This window comes from Melozone crissalis, unplaced genomic scaffold, assembly GCF_028551555.1.
Source record: "Melozone crissalis strain CALT ecotype California unplaced genomic scaffold, PUWL_Pcris_2 ptg000005l_1, whole genome shotgun sequence".
In the NCBI taxonomy this organism is placed as follows: Eukaryota; Metazoa; Chordata; class Aves; order Passeriformes; family Passerellidae; genus Melozone; species Melozone crissalis.
In genome coordinates this window covers 19,119,865-19,146,853 of record NW_026535783.1, presented here as the reverse complement: position 1 = coordinate 19,146,853, position 26,989 = coordinate 19,119,865, and the positions used below count along the sequence as shown (strand labels likewise).

General features: G+C 37.3%; 1 protein-coding gene across 1 annotated transcript in view; it reads right to left on the bottom strand.

The window, feature by feature from the left end:
* Positions 1-26,989, bottom strand: part of DTWD2 (DTW domain containing 2) — a 66,367-nt gene that overhangs the window by 18,354 nt on the left and 21,024 nt on the right. Inside the window, exons 2-4 of the mRNA XM_054286149.1 lie at positions 19,201-19,291; positions 15,370-15,464; positions 7,394-7,583 (exon numbers count right to left, since the gene is read on the bottom strand). Of these exons, the coding sequence (XP_054142124.1) occupies positions 7,394-7,583; positions 15,370-15,464; positions 19,201-19,291 (376 nt within the window). The remainder of the gene's footprint in view (positions 1-7,393; positions 7,584-15,369; positions 15,465-19,200; positions 19,292-26,989) is intronic.

The following is a 26,989-nucleotide window of genomic DNA, read 5'->3' as shown; positions in this document are numbered from 1 at the left end:
CTGCACTAACAATTTCTCTACAAACCGTAAAATAAAATTTCAGTCACTATGAAAACAGACCAGTTACCAATGCCTTGTTTAGCATTTTTTAAACAAGACAGCATTTCTTTGTATGACACTTATTTCTATTGAGGGTATTTGGTGAGGGACCTGCAAAAAGTGACCTTTGCACTGATTCAGTCAGATTGCTTCTGAAGGAGCCATGAAGCAGGTGGGTAAACAGCTTCGGTAAATTTGTAAGATACATCACCTGTTTTCAACAGTTGCATTGAGCTAGACCAATACTGCACATATACCCCTGGATCTCCTAATCCTATTCTTAATCAGATTTTCCACTAAATTATTAATATTAGTGCAGTGTACCTAGATATGTGAAAGGATAAGCAGGAACACAGCCAACAACATGCAGTACTCATGCAATCATCAAGGACTGTGATAATCTTAAACTGTGATGTTAAGATTTTCTGAGTGTCGCTGTTGACTGGGCAAGAAAGGGTTGACACATGACTCAGAAAACTGACAATTCTAGAGCTGAACATAAATTTTGTGGTCAAAAGATCATTTTGGATACTTTATCCTTATTTCAAGAACATGTGCATCGATTGTCCTGGAAGTTTCGAGCATTGGAGGAATGACTTTTCCTCCTTAGAACAGTCATGCATGACCTTATATACACATAATGCAGTCTAACACACAGGAGATTAGCACTTTTCTGATGCAGCTGTGTGAACAGATCAACAAAATTATAATAACCATTTTTAGTTACATAGCCCTTACTAAAAATGATCACATAGAAGGCCTGCTTTGCATCAGTTGAAATACTTTCTGACTATTAAAGGTTGTTTTTCTACAAGGGTTACTGCAAATAGATGCTCTTGATATTGATAAAAAACTCTAGTCTCCAAATCTCTAAATGTTCACTAAAATGACGGTATAGGCAGTGTTTGTGAAAACGTCTGAATAACAATTAGTCTTTACACGTACATTCTTGCAATTTCTGGATGGTTCTGCCATATATTCTCAATATGGCATCTGAATTCTCTTGCAGGAGAAGAAATGCACAAATTATTTTCAAATGTTAAAGGAGTAAGTCAGATTTAATGATGACTCCCTGATCTCAAAGCTACCTCTTATGTTTTAAAAGCTCAAGCAAGACTGCAGACAGATCTGTTAAACTCTTTTAAAAGTGACATTTTGGGCTCCAAAAAAGCTGGTTAGAAAATAAATTCCACCTCAGGGAAGGAAGGGTGAGAAGGGAGAGAGAGGAAGAGCAAGAGATATCCCAAGCATAATCTAAAGTTGGATATCAGAACATCAACTTGCTTGAGAACCAGTGCTTGACAATACAAGCATACATTACAAATGCTCATGACTAGTCAAGCAGATTTAAGCATACAGTGCAAGCCGAACTAAACAGTAAAGCTCAAAGGTTAAAAATTTGCTGTAAGAAACTAGATTTCAGATGATGATACCAATTTTCATGTAGTGAAGAAAGTATAAGGAAAACAAAATAGATGTGTTAGAAATTGTGAAGGCATGATGGTAAAAGAAAATGAGGTATTAAATATATGAATAACAGCAATGCTGTGATGAATGCATAAATAGGATAATTTGTTGGCACAATGCTGCTGACATTATTATGCACAATAAGTGGCAGAAGAGTGCATCGACAAAGAATTAAAAAGTCACAATGAATATAAAGCTTCCCCCAGCCTTAAACTGAGCCCACTCATGTACAAGCAGACACACCATTCAGACTAACAGTGAGTTAAGGCAGAAACAAGAAGTTAAACAGTCTGTGCAAATGGTAACATTAAAACTGGAACACTAACTTCATGAAAATATTCTGAGATATTTACAAAGTATTTTGTCACTACAAAATGTCAAAGAATTACAGATTATTAGGTTAGAAAGTTACACATAACAACATAGGAAGAAAAAGCAAAAAAATTAACAGTGAACTACACTTTATGCCCCATACCTGACTGTCTAAAATGAAATTTTTCTTGACTGCTGGCTAGATCGATACTGATGCCTCAGCTAAAAATTAGAGGGAAATACAGTTTCCATGCACCATTCCACATTAACTTAAAATTATTTATTTGTACCTGAATACCAGAATATGAATTCTTTTTCCCACCCCTCAATACTCTCAAAATAAAATGTGATGACACTGAGGTGGTGAGAGCTGCTCCAGAACCTGGGCAGGGACAGTCTCCTTGGCATCAGCACGGCATGGTACAGCTCCCAGTGCCTCTGCTGCTCAGTCTCACCACGCACACTGATATGCATTGTTCTTGACCCAAGACTCCTCTCCTCTGAGGAGGGAGCACACAAGCACCAAAAAAAAAACCAGAATCCAAGAGATGCAAAACCTCTGCTGAGCCCCAAGTCAGAGCCAGTGTGCCCTGAGGGCACCAAGCCACCCCTAGGGCTGAGACACTGCCAGCAGGGCAGACAAGGCAAGGGGAGGACTCTGTTGTGCCCTCCCCAGAGGTGAGCCAGATGAGATGACAGGTGAGAAAGGACAGATGTGTGCCAGCAGGACTCATGGACAAGGCCTCACACAGAAAGCAGGACAGCACCTCTGCGACAAGCACACATCTTGGAGGTCCAGGGTGGGGTGCAAACACATTCAACAAACATGGGACTCAAAGCCTTCATCCAAATGACCAATCTCTCCGCCAGTGGGCACACGGCTCAGTGCAAAGCCCACCAAAGCATGAAAACAATCACACAGTTCCTCAGATCCCACCAAATTTAGCCCTGTAACCCAGCTCTGCCTCAATGTCACAGGAAGATAATCTCTAAACACCCCAAGAGAGGGGAAGGAGGGAGCTGCAGGGCAGGGACCCTCCTGTCCTGAGCTGGCTGCACCTTGGGCAGCCACAAGACCAGGAAGGTGGCAAAAATAATAAGAAATAAGTAAACCATACTATCCAGGAAGTCCTGTAAACCTTTTCTCTTTAGTTCCCATCCCTTCCAAAAAGTGGCCAGCAAAGACAACAACCACTGTGTAGTACTTTCCAAGTATTTTTAAAGGATGGGTATTTATTTTCTACAATTATCCCACAAAAGTATGATGACCCAAAGACTTTCACTGGATTTTTCAAAAAGGAAAACAGTATCAGGTAGTAGAAATAATTCATTCAGGTTTGGAATAGCATATTCCTGGATTTACAACAGAGATCCAGAAATACTTATCCATAAATAAAAATAATTTCTGTACTACCTACTTCTGATGAAACAATAAGCACTTTGGATAGATTGTCTACTTTTTATATCTATGGTTTTCAGGTTAACTTTTTCAATTCTTATTTGGTGCTGAAGTGCTGAGGGAGTAGAAAGCCAAAAGCAGGAGTTAAGTCATCTCTCCCCACTGTGCTGTGCTTATCTTCCCATAAACAGCAGCAGCTTCACCCACAGTAGCCTGTGATTGCTTCTCACAATACACCACCACATGAACTGTGACAAATGGCTAGTTCTTCTCTCAAACTACTGCATCAGCTTCTCCAAGGTAACTGAATACCTTCTCTGCATCTCCTCTGCAACAGCAGCTGTTGCACAAAAGCCTGCAGACCCTTCCTCAGTTGTGGCTATGCAAAACATCCTGGGATAATGTGCTTCTCTAGAGGGTGCTAATTCATGGAGTACTCTACGTAATCAATGTAATAATCATATTAAAGACTATTAAAGTCACAGGAGGAGCAGCTGAGAGAGCACAGGGTGTTTAGCCTCGAGAAGAGGCAACTCAGGACAGACTTTATCACTCTCCACAACTCCCTGAAAGGAGATTGTAGCCGGGTGGGGCTCCATTTCTTCTCCCACACAGTTAAAAACAGGACAAGAGGACACACTCTAAAGCTGCCCCAGGGGAGGTTTAGGCTGAAAATTAGGAGGAACTTTTTTACAGAAAGGATGATTGGGCACTGGAATGGGCTGGTCAGAGAGGCAGTGGAGTGAGTCACTGTCCCTGAAGGGGAAAAGACTTTTAAGGAAATACAGGATGTGGTGCTTGGTATCAGTGCCAACAAGATGACAAGGTGGTGTTCTGTCCTAAATTGAACTTGATGACCTCAAAATCTTTCCCAATCTACTTGAGTCTGTGATTCTGTAAAGTCACCTTAACCCCAGTGCCTCATAGTTTTTTGCTAAAAAGTTTACAAACCTCATGCTTTGTAATTTAAGAAAAAAAATTGCATACAATAAGAATGATTCTGGATCAAGACATAAATTTACATTTTTCTGATAAAGTTAAATATGTTAGATTCATATATATCTATTTCCTCTGGGGCTTTCTGGAAGAGCGCAATTTAAATTTAACATTTTTTTCAAGGAAAAATGCTCTGCTGACTAAGCTGTTAATTAACAGAGCTTTTATTGGAGATCTCAAGATTTTAATACTAATTTAAAACAACAGCCAAGTTTATTAAAATATCCTACAGTATCTTGAAAATCATTCAACATAGCAGTTTGTATTACCCAAAATCAGCAAAGCTGTAAAGTAATACAATTAAATATTCTTTTCAATGGCTCCAATCGATGGTGTCTTTGTAGTTGCTAACGTCTTCATTACTAAAATAGCTCTTTTCTACCTCCAGAATATTGATTAAAAGCACAAATCACCATTTATTGAATAAGTCTAGCTTCTTTTTGTATTACAGATAATGCCTACAGGTATCACATCTTCTTCACTTTTTACATCTCCTCTATATAGCTGTTGTCATATCCACCTTATTCTCTCTCTGGGGCCAAAAAAGCCTGCCTTCTTGAATTTCAAATATAGGGACATTCTACTCACTTTTGTCTCAGAAAATTGCAATAGCAACCCAAAGTTTCAGGATATGATCAGCAAAAACTTTTTTCAAATAGAAAGCCATCTACATGGTTCATTTAAATATGAACTATGGCGTAGAAAACAAGAAATAATGTAGAAATAGTAAAAAGCCAGAAAAACCCTACAGTGTTGGCCATGATATCTAGATCAGTGAGAAAGATGAAACAGAACACTGCCAAAGGTTGAACAAACTTCAGTCCCTAACAGTGCTGGTGTTTACTTGCAGACAGTTTCATAACTATGTGCTCCCACATTACTGCTAATTTTAACCATTAATAAGTTTCTAGGGGGCTGCACAGGTGCCTCAAGATCATTTCAACAAAAATGATCAAACTCAGTCTAACATCCAGGTGTGTACACAGCCCTCCAACACAGCCCTTGCACGGCTCCACACCCGGTGGCTGTCATCACTGAGCCTTACCTATCTCACCAGTGACTGTGTGCAGCTGCAGCGCAAGCTCTAACTTGGCACAGCACAGAACGAATAAAGCAAAAATTACAGTCAAACCACTACATGTAACCTTTAAACTTGATCTAAGAGATTGATGTCAGCCAGGTCACACCTCAACATGGGAAAACAGTTTTCCCGGCAGGAAGCTATTTTTGCATTTGGGAACTCCAACAATGTCATCATAACACATCCCTGTGATTTGAATAATAGAAAGTATCAGGTAGCGTATAAAATAAAAATCAAACCAAATATTGATTATAGCTCTGATATATTTACCATCTACCATAGTTTAAGAAAAAATTAATACTTTTATAACTTAATACTTCAAGAATAACTGTATCACTGTATTAATTTACTCTAAGAATTTAAACCCCTTAAAACAAGAGCAGCAATGCAATTCCAATAAAAAAGAAGGATATGGATGTCAGAATGTACCTTTCCTTGAAAAAAGGGCCAGATAAGAAGTGAAGTGTTGATGAATAACTGCAAATGCTAAAGACTGCAATTGATGCAATACAGAATTAATGTATGCACAAAGAAGCAAATCTACGAAGAATGTTTTTTTTATATTCATGCTGTCTGCTGAATTTTTTTCCTAGAGCTTGAAGTATGATCCCTTGCATCACTGTTTCATAAATCAATGCCTCTGAACTTTCTCAGAAAGGAAGACTGTGACTCACCCCACAGTGACAAGTCCTATCCAGTCGTTAGTTCTGGTGCCCACTTGCAGGGAGGAAAGGTGCACAGTACCCAATTATTCACTTCCATCCAGAAAATCTCTCTGGGCTGTCACATCTCTACATGTTTTTATCCATGTTCATGTACAGAGGGTTATAGATTAACACCCTACACCTACATTTGCTCCTACAGCTATGAAATTTTGTACAAAACATCTTAACATACAGAAAACAGTTATGGGCAAATTAGCTGTCTATAAAATCACATGTAGATGTGATTTATATATAGTCTTTGTGGTGTAATAACCTCCTATGATAGGAACACATTTGTTTGCAAACATTAAATGGTTTTTTTTCATTTGTGGTAGTGCACAGATACATCTTAATATCTTGGTGAAATCTAATGCAACAGAAGAATACATGTAAAGTAACAAATTGCATATTATGGATTTTTTGAAAGATAAATAATTTATATATTTAAATGAGGTTTCATCCATTATAGTCAATACTACTCAATCTTCTAAGAGTTTTTTTTGGTGTAGTATCTTACTGCATTTTCATTCCATTATTTTTACATGTTCTATCAATTCAAAGTCTTTATCAGCTCCAATTTGCCTTAGGCAGGATTTAATAATTTTAAAAGCATTACTTGTATGTAAAATGATCCATAAGCTTGCTGTCCATTATTAAAAATAAAATAAACATTTTAACAGCCTCAGGGATACTAATTATGATCCAACGATGAAGGGAATTATTTTCTCCATTAGTAAAACTGTTGGTATTAATACTTTTTCTAAAATACACTTTCAGTTATGTCCCTGAATAAAAATGGCAGCTTTGTCAAAAAATTAAATGTACACAAACAATCCTAGTCTGATGAAAACACTTAAGATACAGATACAAAATTATTCATACAGTCAAATGGACAGTATTTGTAAAATGTTACCTGAGACAGAATTTTTAATATGCTGGAGACGACATATGAGAAGAGTGTGATGCTTTCCTAAGAGGCTGAAAATTCAACTTTCAGCTTTCCTATTTCTGCAATGTAAAATACTTATGCAGGGGAAAAGAAACACTTATTTCAATCTTTCTATTCTAACATCTTAAACAAGACACTGTTGTGTGTTTTTCTACACAAATTAGTTTTCAATTTTGCAAAACAATGATTCACTATGAAGTTACATATGCTAGGTCAAAATCAAACAAAAGCAAATTTCAAGTGAGAAAGTAGAAATTATCAATTATCAAATTATCAATATTTACAATTATCTTTCTTACAATCTTATAGATTGCCTAAATAATTGTTCAAGTTGTCTTTCTCTTGTTGGCTGGCTACATCCTCAGAGAACCACTCCCTTCTAACTCATTAGAATCAAGAATGTACTAGACAAACTTTGAATTTTTATTTTACAATTTATAACTCACTTGCTTGGGAAGGCGGAAGAGAGAATTTTTGTAAAATATGTCTTTAGCCTGACTCCATGTTCCATCGATGATAATCATAACAGATGGACTAGAAGACATCACTGCAACTTCTTCCAAATTGGTTGCTTCAGCTCCAGGATACAAAATTAGAGTATTGGGATTTCTGCACACAGTTGCTAATTCAGGATACCTTTAATGCACAGAAACACAAAATCAAATTAATTATTGAAAGTTTTCATGATGTACACATACTTTCAAATATTAGCTCCCACTCATCTCCATCAAATTTTACTTAAATTTCCCTTTCTCATCTATCACTTTCTCCTTCCAACACCTCTGAAGTTGTTGGTTTTCCAACACCTAAAGTGGGGGCAGCTTCTAAGTCGGGGCAGTCAATAAACAACCACAAAAGTGACCAATGAAAGCTGAATAAAGCAATATATCATATCTTTTGCAATGCTTAATCACTACTGTAATGTGTATTGGAGCCGAAGACATTTTGAATTGTTTACCAAAATTTAATACATGCATTCTGGAAAAAATTTATCAAACACTTGGCATAAAATTACTGCAATTATCCCATTTTTAACCTTATATATAGATAAAATATTAGCAATTCATTGTCCACACCTACAGGACACTTTTGAAAATGTTATTATTTCCATTGGCTTGGGTTCTTTTTAATTACTACTTATACTAACGGTACAGTTATAGTTCCCATTCTTTTACACGCTCTTCTTCCTTCCTGTTGGCCTTCTACACTTGCCAGTGGTACCACAGAAGTAACAGCTGCCTATTGAGTGTACAGTTAATGTACACGGAAACTTCTGAAGTGTTTGCAGGACACCACTGTCCTAGCCTATAAAAATCTGTGGAAGACATTGTCATTTAAATAGTACTCCAGGTCTCAAAAGCCAAGTATAAACTAGTCTGGCCTGAATACTCCAGGGATGGGGCAGCCACAGCTTCTGCAAGCAACCTGTTTCCATGTCTCACCCCATAAGGGTAAAGAATTTATTCCTAGTACCTAATCTAAATCTAAATCTACTTCTCTCTTCCAGTTTAAATTCATTTCCTTTGTTCTAGACCTTGCTAAAGTACCTCTCCAGCTTTCCTGAAATCCCCTTTGGATACCAAAAGTCTTCCACAAGGTCTCCTTTGGAGCCTGCTCTTCTCCAGACTGAGCAACTCTAACTCTCAGCCTTTCCCATAGGAGACACGTTCAGCTCTCTGGCCATCCTCATGGCCTTCCTCTGGACTCATTCCAACATGTCCATGGTCCATATCTTTTCTGTGTAAAGGGCTCAGAGCTGGACACAGTACTCCACAAGGGGTCTTGCCAGAATGGAATAGACAAGCAGACAGGGGAGAACTCAAGAAAAGGCTAGTCTTGTAACAAAGAACACATTACTTGTCTGGAACTCATTTCTCAGTCTTCAGTCTTGCTTCAATCAGAAGCTTGAAGAAGTATAAAGCAAGGGTTGACTGCCCAAAGCATGTGACATCAAATAAGAAATTAATTCTACATAGTACCGCAGTGGTTATAAGGAGTAAACTGATTTGGTAGGATGAGAAGAGCTTTATGCAGTTGAAACACCATGTGAAGTGGAAAGAGAAGCCAGCACATCTTAGGTATATCGGAATGGGATTAACAATAGTCAGCACATAAAGTGGGCACTTCATGATACCTATCAAGATCCACTTGGTGCAAGATCACAGATACAGGCACACTGTAAACATCTAAGTTCACATTGATGAATTTCTATTGTCACTGTCACCTTTAAGTTCCAGAAACCAGGCATCTGCGCCACTTCTCCAAAAATCAAGCAATAACATGTATTTGTAGGGGGAAGCAGTGGTAGGAGTGGGGAGGACTAGAGAGGAAAGAAATGGTTCATAATGGATTTTGAGTTGATATATACAAGGTGTACCTAAACCTGCACTCCATTATCACTCTCTGAGGAGGCATGTGAAAAAAACAATTATAAGAATGTTAAATTCAGACAGGATTGAAGCGCAAGACATTGAAATCCTGAGATTAAGACTCAAATGGGACCATAAAGGATGTATATGAAATGAATGTGGAATGGAATTCAGTGTGCCAATAAGCTGGAGAAAGTATTCCACCATCTGACCACCCTCACTGCCAGCCATCCTCCCTCCAGTAAACAATCCAGACTGATTCAACACTGTGTTTCATTCCTGTCAATGTAATTTACTACAAAGAACAGACATACAAACAAACAAAACCAAAACATAATGATTTGTCTTTTCAAAATTAACAGGAATTTTGTAAATAGAAACTGGAAATCTGTAAAATAAGCCTGTGGCAAACAGTTCCCACTATTTTTTAAGCCTTACTTACACTATAGTAATTTGGTATCATTTTAATTTAACCAACAATCTTGTTACGCAAAATCAAAAGCATGAGGCCATCCCAGTATATGATATCTAGTACCCAAGGCTTAAAACTGGTCATTATTTTCATGTTTGTCTTGAGAACCCAAGTCTTCAATTTAAACTATCCTAATTCTGAGACAGAAGAGATTTTAAATCCCCTTAGAGGATTAAAAAAATGAATTACTAAAACTTTTCCAAATCCGTATTGATTATGAAGCTCTTTAAGTTTATATTATGAACACCACAACTGATGTTTTAGTTGACAATTCAGTTGAAAACACTGGTTTTCAATGCATACTCATCCAAGGATCATAGAATCATCACAACATCACAGAATGGCGTGGCTTGGAAGGGACCTGAAACATCATCCTATTCCAACCTCCTTGCCACAAACTGGGACACCTTCTACTAGACCAGACTGCACAGAGCCCCACACAACCTGGCCTTGGACACATAAGGACACAGCATCCACAGCTTCTCTGGGCAATCTGTGCCAATGTCTCACTACCCCCAAAGTAAAGATTTCTTCTTAATATTTACTCTAAACCTACTTTCTTTCAGTTTGAATCCATTCCCCCTTGTAAACAGTCTCTCTCCATCTATCTGGCAGGCTCCCCTCCCGTCCTAGAAGGCTGCAATTGGCTCATGTCCTTTCTAGGATGAACAATCACAACTCTCCTAGTCTTTCCTCTTCCTAGTCCTTCCATCCCTTTAATTCCCACCAAGTGTTACTTCTATGACTTCCCCAACACTGGACACATAACATTCTTCTGAACAGGTTTAACCATCTTGTCTAGACTATGTTTTTGCTAAAAAAAGTTTGGACCAGATGATCATTGAAGTCCCCTTCCATGCTGGTGTTCTATAATTCTACAGTACGTATGTAATTAATATTGACAGCTCTCATCCTTAAAATAGAATGATTTCAAGTAATTGCAGGAATATCCTCCATAAAGACTACGCTGAAGAAAAATCCTTTATACAGACACTATGACATTTCCAATACTTTCACTGGCACTTCACAGTACTTGTAGACTTTCAAACTTCAGAAAATGTTGGCATTTCCAAGAAAAAGCAATTTGTATCATTTACAGTTGTAGCAATTTACCTCAATCCAGGTAAGATTTTTATTGCAATAATGAAAAGTAAGATCAATCTGAAGATAATAATTTCTCTTTCTATAAATACATCAGTACAAATTTTTTTATCTGCTTGACATGACCAGCAGCTAACATAAAGCTCAAACAGATGACACAATTTAAAAATTATGCTGTAAGATATAACTATGGCCTTGAGCTCCATAAGAGAAATATCTACAATACTTGCTTCTCTTATAAATCAGCCTTAGTTTTGGTATGCAGCAGGTATTGTAGGCTTTTATAATCCATTTAGCACAACAACAATCTCTGCTAAGCAGAACTGTTCAGATATTTCATTCCTGTCTGAATATCCAACCACTTTGTCACTGAAGATTTATACATTCTCATGATTGCACTTAAGTAGCATTTCATTATTTCTGGGATGCATGCTCTTGAAATGTGTAATTTAAACATAATCCCATTTTTGTACCATGTACATTTTCATTACACATCTACTCAGTTGCTCTCAAACTCTCTAGATGGTTTTAATTCAACATAGATCACTGTGAAAAGCAAGCATTCAGATTTGAAAAATGTAACACTGCCATTTAGTAGCAAACAATACTACTAATAAAGAATAGATGCCAACATATTATCTGTAGAAAACCATCAAGTTAATGAGGACTTCTCATTTTTCTTATCATTTTTACTTTACTTTTACTATTCTTATCAGTTTTTCTTATAATTTTTACTATCTCACCTCAGTAATAGGCAGGTGCCTCTACCTCTCTCAATACTCCTGTGCTTGGAAGACTTTGGACTGCCGTAATTCCTAAAAGGCAGTAATTTCCATCAAGTAATAAAATGGATTTAAAAAAAGTTGACTACCCTCTGTCATTTCCACATTCAGAAGGAAGCCCTTAGGGTCAGGACAGAAGCATAAGAGATATCCAGGAAAAGTGCCTCTGTTTTACCTAATTTTTGATCATTTATTTACTTTCTTTGGATGTAAAGCATAATCTTTAAGAACAGAAGCACAAGGATCATCACAAAACCGTTTACATTGGAAAGGACCCCAAACACAATCAAAGTCCAACTGGACACTTAACACTGCCATGTCCAAACCATATCCCCAAACTCCCTATCTACAAGTCTATTAAATACTTCCTGAGATGGTGACTCGACCACTTTCCTGGGCAGCCTGTTCCACTGCCTGACAGTCCTTTTGGTGAAGGAATTTTCCAATCTAAACCTCTCACTGAAGCACATCTTGAGAGCCATTTCTTCTCGTTCTGTCTATTGCTTGTTAGTTCAGAGAAGAAACCAACACCCACAACAACCTCCTTTCAAGGTTTTGGTAGTAAGTAAGCTCCAAGAGTTGTTGTGTGTTCCCTGTGAATATGCCCAGAAAGGCGCTGCAGCCAGGAGAGCACATAGACTGAGAGAGAGGGAAAGCGTGAGGCGGAGGGAGTAGAAGAAAGGAACTGTTCTGGACTCACTGCAAAGCTGAAGTCTATAGTACTCAAAGAAAAAACAGCCAGAGAGAATATTATCTAAATTATATTGAGAAATCTGAAATTTGATTTGGTAAAGTACAGTTTCAGATGGAAATTAGCACATGTTCAGTTAACCAGCACTAATTACTTTCACACACAGAATGACAAAAGCTGTGACAGGCTGATGATCTCTGCCTGCATCTAGTCATTCTTGACTGAACTAAGGGGAAAAAATGCATGAATTTAGTTTGATAGCATAATGACACCAAAGCACAAAAAAAGCTCACAAAAAAGTTATCTGAATAAAGAACCACAACCTGTAACCAGTTTTACATTATTCGGTAAGTGGCAAAACTCAATTCGTTGATATGTGATATACTAAGAATTCCTGTTTGTGAACAAGCACTACAAAGTGTCATATCTGTTGTATATAATTACCTTAAACAGCTTTACAGAAAATCAACATAAATAAGTTGCATTTTATTAATGCAACTTAATGTAGCTGCACTTCTAAAGTGAAGCTACAAATTCTCCCAAGTGGTCCATTTAATTTCTAATCTAGGCCACTGAACTGCAGGAGGGCTGGCAATTATACTGAGATTTCATAGAGTCAAAGAACCACAACATCGTAGAGTATGCTGAATTGCAAGGGACACAAAGGATCATTGACTCAATTCCCATCCCTGCTCAGGACAGGACCCCAAGAGTCACGCCACATGCCTGAGAGTATTGATCAAATGCTTACTGAACTCAGACAGGCCTGGTGCTGTGACCACTTCCCTTGGGAGTCTGTTCCAGTGCTCAACTGCCTTCAGGGTGAAAAACCTTATCCTGCTATCTAACCTAAACATCCCCTGGCACAACTTCAGGCCATTCCCCTGGGTTCTGTTGCTGGTCACAAGAATGAAGAGGTCAGTGTCTGCTCCTCCTCCTTCCCTCACAAGAAGTTGTAACTGCAATGAGATCCTCCTCAGTCTTTTCCAGGCTGAACAGACTAAGTGAGCTCAGACATCCCTCACATGGCTTCCCCTCGAGGCCCTTCACCACCTTCATTGCTCTCCTTTGGACACTCTCTAACAGCTCAATGTCATTTCTGTTGTGGTGACCAAAACTGCACACGATATTCAAAGTGAGGCTGCCCCAGAGCAGAGCAGGACAGTCCCCTCCCTTGCCCAGCTGGTGATGCTGTCCCTGATGCCCCCCAGGACACGCTTGGCCCTCCTGGCTGCCAGGGCACTGCTGGCTCACTACTGACCAGGACCCCCAGGTTCCTTTCCACATGCTGCTTTTAAGCCTCTCATTCCCCAGTCTATACACACAGCCAGAGTTGCCCCATCCCAGGTGCAGAACCAGCACTTTGTGCAGCTTGATTTCAGAGAGCAATGCAGATAATTTGTAATTGTTCCCACACTGTCCTAAGTAACAGAGTGGTGCATGTAGAAATATTTGCAGCTGGGGTTTTGTAAGTGTTCCTTCATTAGAATCTATAATTTTATCACAGCATCCAGAATCTATACCATCCAGAATCTATATCTACCAAAGTCTGAATATTTTCAAGGAGGAAAAGCTTGAGAATTACATTACCTTTCCAGAAAAATAAAATAAAGACAAAATCATCCCATCCAAATAGGCACAAAATATAAAATGAAACTTAAAAACTATAGTGGCAAGGTTGTTTATAAAAGTCTGGTACCAAAATAATTCAAACTTTCAACATATCAGATATTAGATATAGTTGTTATCTCCGGTCAATACAGGCCCACAATTACTTCTGAGTGAAACAGTATTATTATACAAAAACAAATACCTACAAAACTTTATTAGTAGCCTAAAAAGAGTATTAATCCAATAAATTGTACTTTATTCATGCATAAGAGACAATAGTTGCTTTTTGCCCTAACATTTCCATAGTGAATACCAAATATACTGCAGTTGTACAAGCCTATGAACAATGCAGGGAAAAGACATCAGCACTTTTTTTTGCCCATCCTGCTACATTCCACTGTTTTGAAGTTCTCTATCTTTGTAGAGAGTATTTTAATAGAGATCCTTCAAATGTAAAGGCTTTTGTAATTGGAGTTTTAGAAAACCATACTGTACAGTGTATATCCAGCTATGTAAATTATGCCTTAACTCTGTATTCAGGAATAAGTAATCACTTTACTGAATTGAGATAACAGATGCCCTACCCCCCTGTTCTCCCCCACACTTTTGTATATTTCAACTGGCCTTGCTCATCATGTCATGTGTATTAACATTAACATTCAATTTTTATTAAAGAAAAAGAAAACAGCAAGTATTAACCACCCACAGAAGTTCCTCTAAGGATTCAACTCCATTTGAGAATTAATTTCCTTCTTAAGTATTCACACTTTCTATTTGCTTTATTAAAAATGTATGTAGTAAAACTTCACTGGCATTTGTACCAGGACCTGGTTTCTAAGATTTAGCTTCATCTAATGAAGATTAAAGATGTTATATGGGAAAGCAGTATTTTCCAATGTGTCAGAATATTAGAAAAAATAATTTAAAATTTCTGAGAGCTATGCTTTCTTATGATTAATTTTAAGAGGAAGAAGAAAATTAATATTTCTTTTTTTAAATTTTAAAGAGTTTTAAACTAATCTCACAACGAGGCTGCTTTCTCAGTTTCCCACACTTGAGTAAAAACTATTAGTTTTACTTCAGTGACACTAAATGGTTAGTCAGATAAAGCAAATCAAAAAAGAACAAAATAGAATAGCAAAACAGACCTAGTAGAAAGAACAGAACTGGAAACAGATAAGAGTTTGAAAGTAGCCATGTGAACACTCCAAGAACGCAGAACTGAGACTATGACCTGAAGGAAGAATATCAAGTGCTTCTATCTTTGGAAATCAGAATGTGAGTGTGCACACTTGAAATAAAAATTAAGAACACTGTTGGCTATTTTAAAAGACACTGAAAGGCATATTCCTATGACTTACAGAGAACCAGAAAATGCACAGGCAATCCTGCTCACCTGTCTTCGTTAAAACGTCGACCAACCAAAATTTTGCACTTGTCTGGAGGGAGACAAGCTGCTAGCAAAGGTACCGTTCTTAACACTCGACTTTCCTGTAAAAAAAAGAAAAGTTACTTTTGAATAAAATCAAGAAAGGCTTCTATGAATTATTAATGTTTTTATTTTCTATCAAAATCTGTTGACTAAAGACAGAGAAAAAAATTTAGCAGGTAACAGGACAAAAAATCTTCAGGAAAAAAGCCCCAATCTTGATGCTTCAGATTGTATTGTTTTAATTGACAATATTGAACTCGATCTCAACTAATCTACGATCATCACCATAAATTTGAACTAGGCTATCAGTATAAAAAACAGTAACAAAACTTGAGAGAAAAATCACTGAATAATAAACAGTGGGCAAAAAAAAGCATTAGCATTAATGAAATAGTATCAGGATCAGTAGAAAACCTGGGTAGGGCTCAATTTCCACAGATAGATGCTTCAGGGTTCTGTCCTGAGTTACACACATCACTCAGGTTTTGAAAAGTACATCCTACTTGCAATCACTTCCAAGAATAATCAAAGGCAAAGGTCAGACAAAAAGGGGTTTGTACACCTAGCTATGCCACTGACCTCTGGATCATAACAGCAAGCATGAAAAAGGAAAAATGACACAATTATTCTATTTACTTATATATTTATATTATATATCTATACCTATCTATATAGAGAGAGAGAGGTATATATACACATATATATATTTACCTATATGCAAAAAAAAAAAAAAAATCAGACTGAGCAAATAATTCCATCACCTTTGCACTAGTCCTGATGCTGGATTTCTATATTTTTAGTTTTTAAGTTAGTCTCATGATGCGCAATGATGCAATAACACTGATCTGAGTATTTAGAGCTTGACATGGAACGCTATATTGTCCTTGGATTCCTCCACAAGCAAAGATCTAAATAATTCATATAGCTATTATGCAAAATGGAAGTTTGACAGTACAATTTCCCACATGTGATCCACTGTTCTACAGCAAGTGATTCTTCTCCCTTTGACAAAACCTGGTACATGTGCAGGTCTATCTGGCAGCTTGGTCTCTGGATAGTGTGAATGTGAAGACATTAGTCACATTAATCCAAACACAGGAAATGTTTTTCATGACTTTCTGCATTACTATCTTACCTCAGTACCAGTCTCAATAGCACCATTTGACAAGAGTTGAAGGCTTAATTCAATGTACTGCAGACTTCCAAAGCCAACAGTGAAGCACGTGGGGGATGACAGTTAAGACTGGCGGGCAGCAGGGGATAGATATTCTCTATCTGGTTCGTTTATTGGGTTATTTTTGAAACAGACTGTTAAGAGTGTATCTGTAATGCAATGGCAGACTGAAGGATCAGATACAGCCCCAAAGGCTCATCTGCCTTCAAGACTGATTGTCTTTTGAGTGTGAGCAGCAAAGGGAACTTATTTTTTGTCACGTACACCTCTGCAGTTATGCAATCAAAAGCACCACCTGTGACTACCTCCAAAGACCACCATTTAACAGGACTTATCTCTGATAAGCCAAGGGCCCTCATATAGTTGGATAGTTACCATAGTGGTCTTCCAAGGATAGTTTATTCTATAAATTATCACTATGCAACATAGAGTAATAGAAAACTTGCATCTCATTGTAACAGACACCTGTTCTGATTGCTAAATAATAAAAAGTTGTAGATAGCCTTCCAGACACTGGACTGCTGTATAAATCCAGAAAAATCTGCAGACTTTTCTAATACTCTCCATCATGAACAGGGAATTCAACACAATTAAAATGCCAATTCAATATCTCTGGCATATTTTTAAACTTCTTTTTCCCAGCAAGTGACTTCAGTGTATATTTAGGTGGTTTTAAAATAGGAAGTCACATGGAGGATATTTCTATTATACACAGTGCATTAAAAATCAGTTTTCCCATTTAGGGCCCAAACATGTCATGGCTTCTCTTTTATTTCCCTGCAAGAGAAGACTTTTTTAAATTTGAGTTTTTTGTGTTCTGTTTAAATTCCTTCAGGAAATTACTCTTTGCATGTTGACTGAACAGCTGTCAATGTCAAGCAAACAGCTGCAGCATGAGAGTACAGTTTTCTGAATTCCACAGTCTGATTTGTAGACCCATCATCTACCCAGATCTGTGTAAATGTGGTACAATTTCTAAACACCTTATGATCCACCTCCACAGGCCACTGTCAACCAAAGAGAAAAACATCAATGTACATCCTCCTACTGGTAAACCAAAACATAGTGTTCTGTAGCTGAACTGTAGTTTTCAGTGGGGAAACAGGTAAGGTCATCACTACGTTGAATAGCTTAATTCACATTTTAACAGAACACTAACATCAATAAGAGACCACTGCTGTAATCAAAATACATTTCTCCATGGATCAACTCTTAGCACCTCTGTGAGACACAGAGTTCACAGAATCACAGAATATGCTGAGTTAGAAGGCACCCATGAGGATCATTGAGTCCAACTCCTGGCCTTGTACAAGATACCCCACCAGTCACACCCATGTGTCTTTATTTTATTTAATTTTACTTAATAACAATGTTATTTCATTCTTACAATTTGTACAAAGGTAAGTAGATTTCAATTCCAGTAAGACTATACTGTTGAGATGCCTTGCATGCATGGAGTTACAGAAATAAGGTGTGATTTCAAAGATACAATAATTCAGATGAACTGAACAACAAATATAGCAACTCAGATGAACTGGCATTCAGTCATGATGTTTAAAAGGAAAAATCATTATATGATTGCCCTTGTTTTGGCTGGGATATAATTAATTTTTTTCCAGTAGCTGATATAATGCTGTATTCTGGATCCAGGATGAGAATAATGTTGATAGCAACAATGAGAACATCGGTACATTAAGCAGTGTTTACCTAAGCCAAGGACTTCTCAAGTGTCTCATGCTCTGCCAATGAGGAGCTGCACAAGAAATTTTGAGGGAGCATGTCCAGGTCAGATGACTCAAACAGGCTAAACATGGTTATTTCACATGAATATCATGCCCAGTATTTAACTGGGGATGGTCAGGACCTGCCATTGCTGCTTAGGGATGGGCTGGGCACTAGCAGGAAGTGAGAACTGTATCATGCATCAGTTGCTATTATTATCATTAATAATTGTTACCGGGCTTGCAAGGGTCTTTCAGGGGTGAAGAGATAGACGAGAATCTTGACTCCATGATCAGAAGGCTGGATTTATTAATTTATGATATATATTACATTATTACTATGCTAATAGGAATAGAGAGAAAAGTTCAGAAGCTGCTGTGCTAAGAATAGAAAAAAGGAATGAAATAACAAAGGAGCTCTCCCTGATTCTGTCCCAGAGAGAGCTCAGTCTTTGATTGGCCCTTAATTGTAAACATGGAACATGGGCCAACCACAGCTGCACCTGTTGCATTTCACAGCAGCAGATAATAATTGTTTACATTCTCTTTCTGGGGCCTCAGCTTCCCAGAAGGGGGAAAAATCCTAAAGAAAGGATTTTCCACAAAAGATGTCTGTAACAAATAGTAGCAGTAGTAGTAGTACTACTGCTCCTGTATTTCACTTTGTTTCATTTATTAAACCCTCTTTTCTCTCTCACAGAAAGTTTTACATTTTCTCCCTCTGCTTCTCATCCCCATCCCATCTGGCAGGAGGCAAATACTGTGGTACTGCATGGTCCTCAGCTGATGGCTGGGACTGAAGCATGACAGTGAGCTGACAGCACAGCTCTTTCCTCATGCCTACCATTTGCTGCATTAGGATTAGAGCTCAAGTCCCATAGTTACCATAGCCTTACTCACCTCTGCTGGATGCTGAATTATATACAGGCAGGTAGAGACCTTTAGCGGATGTACAGGCAGGAAAGGACACAAACACACCTTCTGAGGACGGCTACATGGCAAAAGGGAGTAAGAGAACAATGAAAATAATCAGCAGCTAGTGAAAGAAGATATAAGTACATTGCACAATACATATTCCCTAAGAACTTCAGCTAACCACATCGTATTAAACCTCATGTAATTTTATGTTTGAAACTCCTTTCACTTCTGAAAATAAAGAGGCAAGACTTTCATTGAAACAGCATTTTGAGAACAGTGTTCAGACACTTCCTGTAGTTTGGTTAGGGTTACAGCACTCTGAAAATTCTTCTGTCATCTTCAAGATGAGCAGCTTACTAGTATCCGTACCCTTATTAGACAAGTCTGTTACTTCTTTCCTAACAAGTTAGTTTCAACAATATGATGACCTATAATAGAACATACAATATTTACAATTTATATTTATAACGATTTATTAGAATACAATGTATACACACACGAAAACCCAGACGTGCTATATTTTACTTTTTTATAATTCCATCTATGCTGAAGACATGTACAATGAAAACAGAAAAATCCTTATCAGGAACATCCAATCTAAGTCAGAAAAAAATGTATTTAAAATTCTTTAGTGTACTGTTTCAAGCTGTTGAAATGACTAGCTGACAAACAGTATCTAAAGAAATTAACTTATGCTTAGTATGAAACTGATCTGCTGAATGATTAAGAATAAACAGAAGCAAAGAAGTAAGCTTGACGTTTTACACAGAGAAACTGAACTGCAGAAAAAAACACTGCAGAAAAAAACACATTTGCATGCACATCCATGGGCAGATGTCACTCTAGCTCTTTGCACAGATTATTCAACTACTCAGGAAAATGAAAAATTTTCTTAACAGTGAAACTCCTACATGCATTTATCAATTAAAATCACACCATCTCTGCAAACAAAACTCTATATGCTTAAAACATACAAAGTAAGAATTTTCAGCAGTGACAGGGACTTGGAGCAGAATTTCACCTGCACCCTCCTTGTAACCTTTACTGTCAACAGTTCATAGGCTGAGCACACAGGAGAGAAAGTAAGCAATGAATCACTGCAGCAGATGTGATACAAAGAAGTGAATTCTGAAGACAGGTTCAGATTAAATTCATGATGAGCCTGACACAGAATGAATTTGCTTGCTCACAAGAGCATGCACCCAGACAGGTGGACTAAGTAATGCTACAGTAATCCACACCAGTACAAGTGATCCCCATTCAAACATTAGTATTTAATAGTAAATGGCAGCATTATAAAAAGGCAGTAAGAACTGGTAATCTCCTCTTTATCAGTTGACAGGCTGTGCTAATTTAAAACCTGTACTTCAAGCCCAAACAACTGAGGCACAGAGGATAGTCCCTTCTCACAGGATATACAGTTAAAGGTTACCCAACACCAGTCACAATACAAAGTGAGGACTGGGGGAATGTTGATGCAAAACAAGGAATTGGTACTTCTGAAAATAAGCAACAGAAAAACTAATGTTAAATATTTAGACTAAAAGATTCACAGTCAATAAATCAACGTAATGACAAACTGGAAATTATTCTGATACACTCTTCTGGTGTACTGTTCCAGTAGCCTGCTGCCTATTTTTCCTTCTAGTACTAGCATTTTCCTGCTGCTAATGCAGCATAAATTTGGCACATTCTGGTGTATTAATGGTCAGGCTTCAGGCCTAAAATAAAGCACTCGGTAACCTGACTATTCAGTGGGCTACCCAAGAGACCTTCATGATGAATGAACTGAAAACAACCTCACTTCCAGGTCTGACGGTCTGTTCTCCAGTGCAATCCCCTTATCCTTTTCCCAAATGTTCTCAGATGTGAGCAATTTAAACAGAAATCTCTGTTTTGATAATAACCTAGAAGCAGCAAATACTGTGGAGGCTGGTTTTTTGCCTGTGCCCCAACTGTTAAGTCAAAGTTCATCCTCTTTTTGATCACCAGGTACATCAGAAACTCAGGTGTGTGTACAAAGTGTGACTTCTTGGTTTCTCCCCAATAGCTGGTTCACTCCAACAGCTGGTTTCACTTATAAAATAAATTGTCAAAGGTCTCCCCATTATGACATTTTCTGCTGAAGAGAGATGAAGGCATGAAAATCTACTAAAGGAAGCTGTTCCAGAACAGTTAGCTGTTGACTTCAATCCCATGAGCTACACTGTTCATTACCTCTCATAAGCACACAAAAGAACGTCACAATGATTTCTGACCTCAGGGTGTTTAATTATAACAAATTTCGCTAGATATAACTTCCTTTCAAGTCTCCCTTTGGCATATGCTTTTTGTATTTTCCACACTGGTTTGGATTTTTCACAGATAGTTTAGGCCTTGTTAATCTCACAGAAAAAAAAAAACCCAAACAAAAATAAAGAAATTACTTGGAAAGCAAGTATTTTCAAATAGCTGCAAAAATAATTCTGCCTATAATTTGATCTGTAGGGAGCAGAGCACAGACTATGACAAATAAAGAATTTCCTAATATAATTTAATTACTTACATATGCATATACATCACTTAACTTTAAGCACCCAATTAGGTACCTAACTATGTTGAATACACACTTTTACAACCCCATCTTGAGCACACAAGACTTACTTCTGTAATTTTATTTTGGAACCTAACAGTTATTTGTGAGACAAAAACCCCCCAACATTATTTCTTCATGAAATCAACATTACCAGTCCACATCTGTGGGACAGGAAGCACTACAGAACAAACCAAGTTCTGTTCCACCCCCACAAAAGCTGCCTTTGCTCTGAGAAAGGCCACCTAGGCAGAAAAGACATTTAGTCTTTTTCTTTTGTTTAAAGATGCTGTTTTACTCTTGCCCTACATACACAGCTGATATTACAGAAAAGAAGCAGCACAAGGAACTTCTTTAACACTGAACATCACCTTTTTCTCATTTCTGGAGATCTAAGTAGCAATCATCTCTAGGCAGGAGCACTAGTGTTCAGAATATTAAGGAAAAGGTTTGTGGGTTGGGATTAGGATTTGAAGAGGATAATTTTAGGATATTTTTACAGGATATTCTCCTGTATGCAATTTCAGTACAGCTCAAAGCTACCCAGTGGATTCTTAACGGTTTTTCAAAGAGCTTTTCTAGTCCAAAATTTATGATGAAGTAACCTATCACAATGGCATGATTAAAAGAAAAAATCATCATTCCACATTTGGCAAGAATGCTCCATATGAAAAAGACAGCCACATACATGTACAGACTTAATAGCTTTCCTTCCATTATTTATATCTCAATGAATGATACTCAGAATAACATTAAGTCTACCTTCCCAGCAGAACTGAATCTGGACAGGGGACTGTGGTATCAGATTTAGTGTGATTACGAGTTTCTGGGCAGAGATACTCCAAAAGTAAATATGCCATAGTCTGGAAAACAGTGAGCTAATTCTGGAATTCTTTCCAAGTCTCTGTATTATTTTACTGCAACTTGCTTCAGAACTTTACCCTGCTACATGTCCAAAGGCTTCTTCTGAAAACAAGCATCATTCTGTGAATGCAAGTGAGTATATTCATACACCCATAGTTAGAAAACTACAGTAAATTATTCAAGGATTTGAATCCAAAGTAAGCAAAAACTAACAAAGTTGCAGTCTTATGCTCAGCATTTGTAGACATTTATATGGAAACATACAGAGGTTAAGTGTGCCAAGCACATGTTCTAGAAACAATGCTTCCAATATTAAAATAAGGAAGAAGCTGATGTTTATTAACTACTAACACTTGTAGCAACATATTCATGTTCCACCACATATTGCCAAGGTCAGGCCCCAGACTGTATTTTCAAAAAAACATGCCTGCCAAAACAGAAATGGCTGCTTCAAGTAAATTAGATTTCTCTACTGCTTTTGTCAAAACACCAAGGGTTTCAAGGTCAAAACTCACCTGAGAAATCTGAAGAAAAGCCACAAAGTTACTATATGTTCGTTTTATACTAACACTATTAGGTATGTTTTATACTGACAGAATTCCATTACTCCCACGCATTAAAACAACATTCAGGAGTTTTACAAAGTTAGGGTGAGGGGTGAAGTTTAAAAGGAGAAGCCCAGATATTTTTTAAAATTTGAAAACTAATGCTACTTTTGCTACCTTTATGTTAGAGGACAAACAAAAACTAAACATCTATTTTAGGTAACATTTTGCATTATCCACCTTAACACTGCAGTTATAAAGGGAGCATAAAAGAATATAGATCTATTTATCTACAGATAAGTAGATCTTATACACAGACCTTACACATAAATATGTATAAACTTACGCATTTAGGAAGAAACAAACCTAACCCAACATTTAGAAGAAAAACACAGTCTGAAGTTAATATGACATAACATTCAATAGTACAAACTTTCAATAAATAATCTCATGAAAACAGCAGTTAAATGCCAGGCAGTTCTCAAAAATGCACATCAATTGTAAAGTGTTACTAATAATTAAACACAGAACATTTTTATGACACTACACAAACCTCTGGTGTGTATTCTGAGTGCTGGAGATGCCAGATCAAGAATACCTGAAGTAATTTCTCATGTCATCACCACAGTCTGGGTTTCTTCTAGGCTTATTGTGGACATACTTTAATCAAGCAAAATTTCAAGCCTTATTTTTAATGTGGTTTCCTGAGAAAAATTAGGCACAGAACATTACTCTGATTTTATTGTATTCCAACTTCCATTTCTTCCTCCTGTCTCTTTTAAAAAATTTACCAAGTCACTGGTCAGGAGGCATAAAAATGTAAAATTAAATCTCTACAAACCTCATTAGGAGTCAAAAGTCACATAAAACACAGTATCAGAAACACAGGTGGAGGGAGCACCAAGAACAATAACAAAGCACTTCTTTTTCCACTTGATAATCTGTATAACACCAGCTTCCTGACAAAGAAAAAAAGGAAAAAGAAAACCTAAAAAAAAAGGCATATTGCAAATTTTTTGCTTCCCAAAAGAAGTTTTAAATAAAACAGGTGTATGGGTTGCTTTTGTTTCAGTATTTTAGTTTTTTAATAGTGCAACCAGTGAATTTAATGGAACATATCTCTCTTCCCAGAGTAAAAACATACACTTAGATGTGTATGCACAGGAAAAATATCTAACACAAATCACAGTGAAAATCTTTTGTTCAAGGAAAAGATTACACACCATAATAGAAAAAAATTGTTTCTATGTTACCCAATAATATGAATCATCTATTTTGCAAACAAATTGTCTTCACATGTAAAAAGATAACTATTTAAAGAAAATTTAGCTATCCTGCACAAAAGCTTTTGTAACCTTTTCAATACAATAAAGACAGCAACTTTAAGCAACAGAACACAGAAATAAACTAATTCATCTGATTTTGTTCTAATTCATATGAAAAGTTCTACCACAGATCTCATGATATCATGAGAGAGCTATGGAGTCCTTAGGTCTCTCTCCATTTTGCAGATAATTTTCCAAGGCACATCAAATGTTCACTGTGTTGAAGAGCTTGAAGCCCCTGAGTTTGAATGTCAGGACTTCCTACAATATCATATCACTATCAGCTTCCTCCTTTTACTGTTTCAGAATACCAGCCAGGAGAAAAAGGCATCCTCCTAGAAACACTCATTTAGACTAACAGTATCAGTGGATCAACAGCAAAATGGCCTCAACTGGAAAAGATTTTTGAGATCATCACATTCCAACTGCCCAGACATAGTCAGGGACACCTTCCAGGATCAGGCTGCTTAAAGCCCTGTTCTGCCCTTGAACACTCCCAGAGATGGGTCACCCACAGCTCCTCTGGAACAGCTGTTCCAGTGACTCACTACCCTTATAGCAAAGAATTTATTCCAAAGATCTAATCTAAACCTAATTTTATCTCTTTTAACTTATAGATCTTGCTCCTTTTACACTTTAAACCTGTAATGTATTCTGGTACGGGTTCCAAAACTTTTCTATCTAGTTCCAAGAAAAGCCACTGCAGTAAAAAATATTAAATTAATTAAAATATGCCAGATTAAATTTAGCATTTTGTACCAGAAGACATTTAAGGCAGTATCACAAACTCCCAAACCAACAAGACCATAAAATTGACCAATTAAACACAGGTTACCATTGTATTCAACAATTTCCAGAGAACTTTCCTCATAGCTGTACATTTGATAAAACATAGCATATGTTCTTCTTGCCACAAGGTACTATCAACACAGCAAACTTGGTCACAGTTTTAAGAGGTATTCAAAAAGCAACACAGTATTTTTAGACAAAAACTGCCTTTGAACTGCCCTATAATCCCACTGGAACTAACATGGTCAAGGGATACAGCAAAGGGAAAAGGCAAGGAGATGGGGTCAGAGATACTTCAGAGAAGAGGTACAGAAAGAGGTTCAGAATGGGCACAGGAAGATAGAGTCATCTCCCTGCCTCTCAACAAAGCACACAGTACTAGTGAGCAGCTAGGAAACCACAGAACTCTTTCCTAGCACTTAGATTTCTTGTAGATTTCTCAGATTCCATGTAGGAGCAGGAGAACTGCTGAGAGTTGGTACTCTTAGCAGTTCTCCTGCTCCTACATGGTTTGGGGAGAAGATACATCCCCTGCCCTTCTTTCTGTTTTCCACTCTAACCACAGCCACTGGTGCAAAACACTGATTTTCTGCCATAGTCAACCAATTTGAAAACTTCACTTTCTTGTAAATTTGAAACAGTCTTGGGCCTGTGCCCAGAGCACTGGACTTCAGAAAACCCGAGCAAAGAATAAGCTAGTTAATTCACAGAGGCATCAAAGAATACCAGCAGAGACTAAGGGCAAAAAGAAACACTTATTTGCATCTGTTTCATGAACAGCTAAGTTGCATCACATAATGGGCAGGGGGAGAAATTCACAGCAATAAAAAGCTGTCCATTTTCAAAAGTTACTAAAGCATGAAGATACACTTTTTAGTTCAGAAAATCACAAAACCACTATTCCTATCAGCCACAAATATCATTCTACCGATGCCCAGTATTTATGACAATCCCCAGGCACCTGCTATTCATTATTTAGCTCTCCACCACAGAACTTCATGTTTGACCCATTTGCTCTGAGTATGGTTTACTGGCACAAATCATCATTAAAAAAAAAAAAAAGACGCAGTAGACCATTATCCAGCTCCTACACTCAGCAGGAGAACATAAAGCTCAGCGAGATAAGTGATGAAAACAAGACCAAAGACTATATGTGGTTTCATTTTAACATTTATTTTCAGAGCAACCCAATATATTTCAGGGATTATGTCCTGAGCTCCTACTGGGGGGAAAAAAAGCAACACATGTATCTCAAAAACAGTTAAATTTTTAGCAGTTGACAGCCAGCTACTAGAAACAGGATTTACATCACTAACTCATTTCCTCTTCAGCACCAAACAACGATCAGCTTGTAATAACTTTCAGTCAAAGTTCAACTGGTCTGGATTGGAACAACTATAGCAATACATTTGATAAGCCCTATTTACAAAGATTGCAAGATGTTATTTCCCTAGATTTAAGACTAAAAAGGCAACTTTCCAGAAGTAAGAGACAGAAGCAGTCACTTAGTTCATTACAAGCTCTGAGTTCTCATTAAAGAAAACCTTCCTATTTCTTTGAAAACTATATCAGTTAGTGCAGGTCTTCAGAAATTAGGCAAATAAACACACCTACATAAATCCATACATTTCTCTTTAGAAAATGTCTATTTGTAAAAAAAAAAATCTAAAATTAAT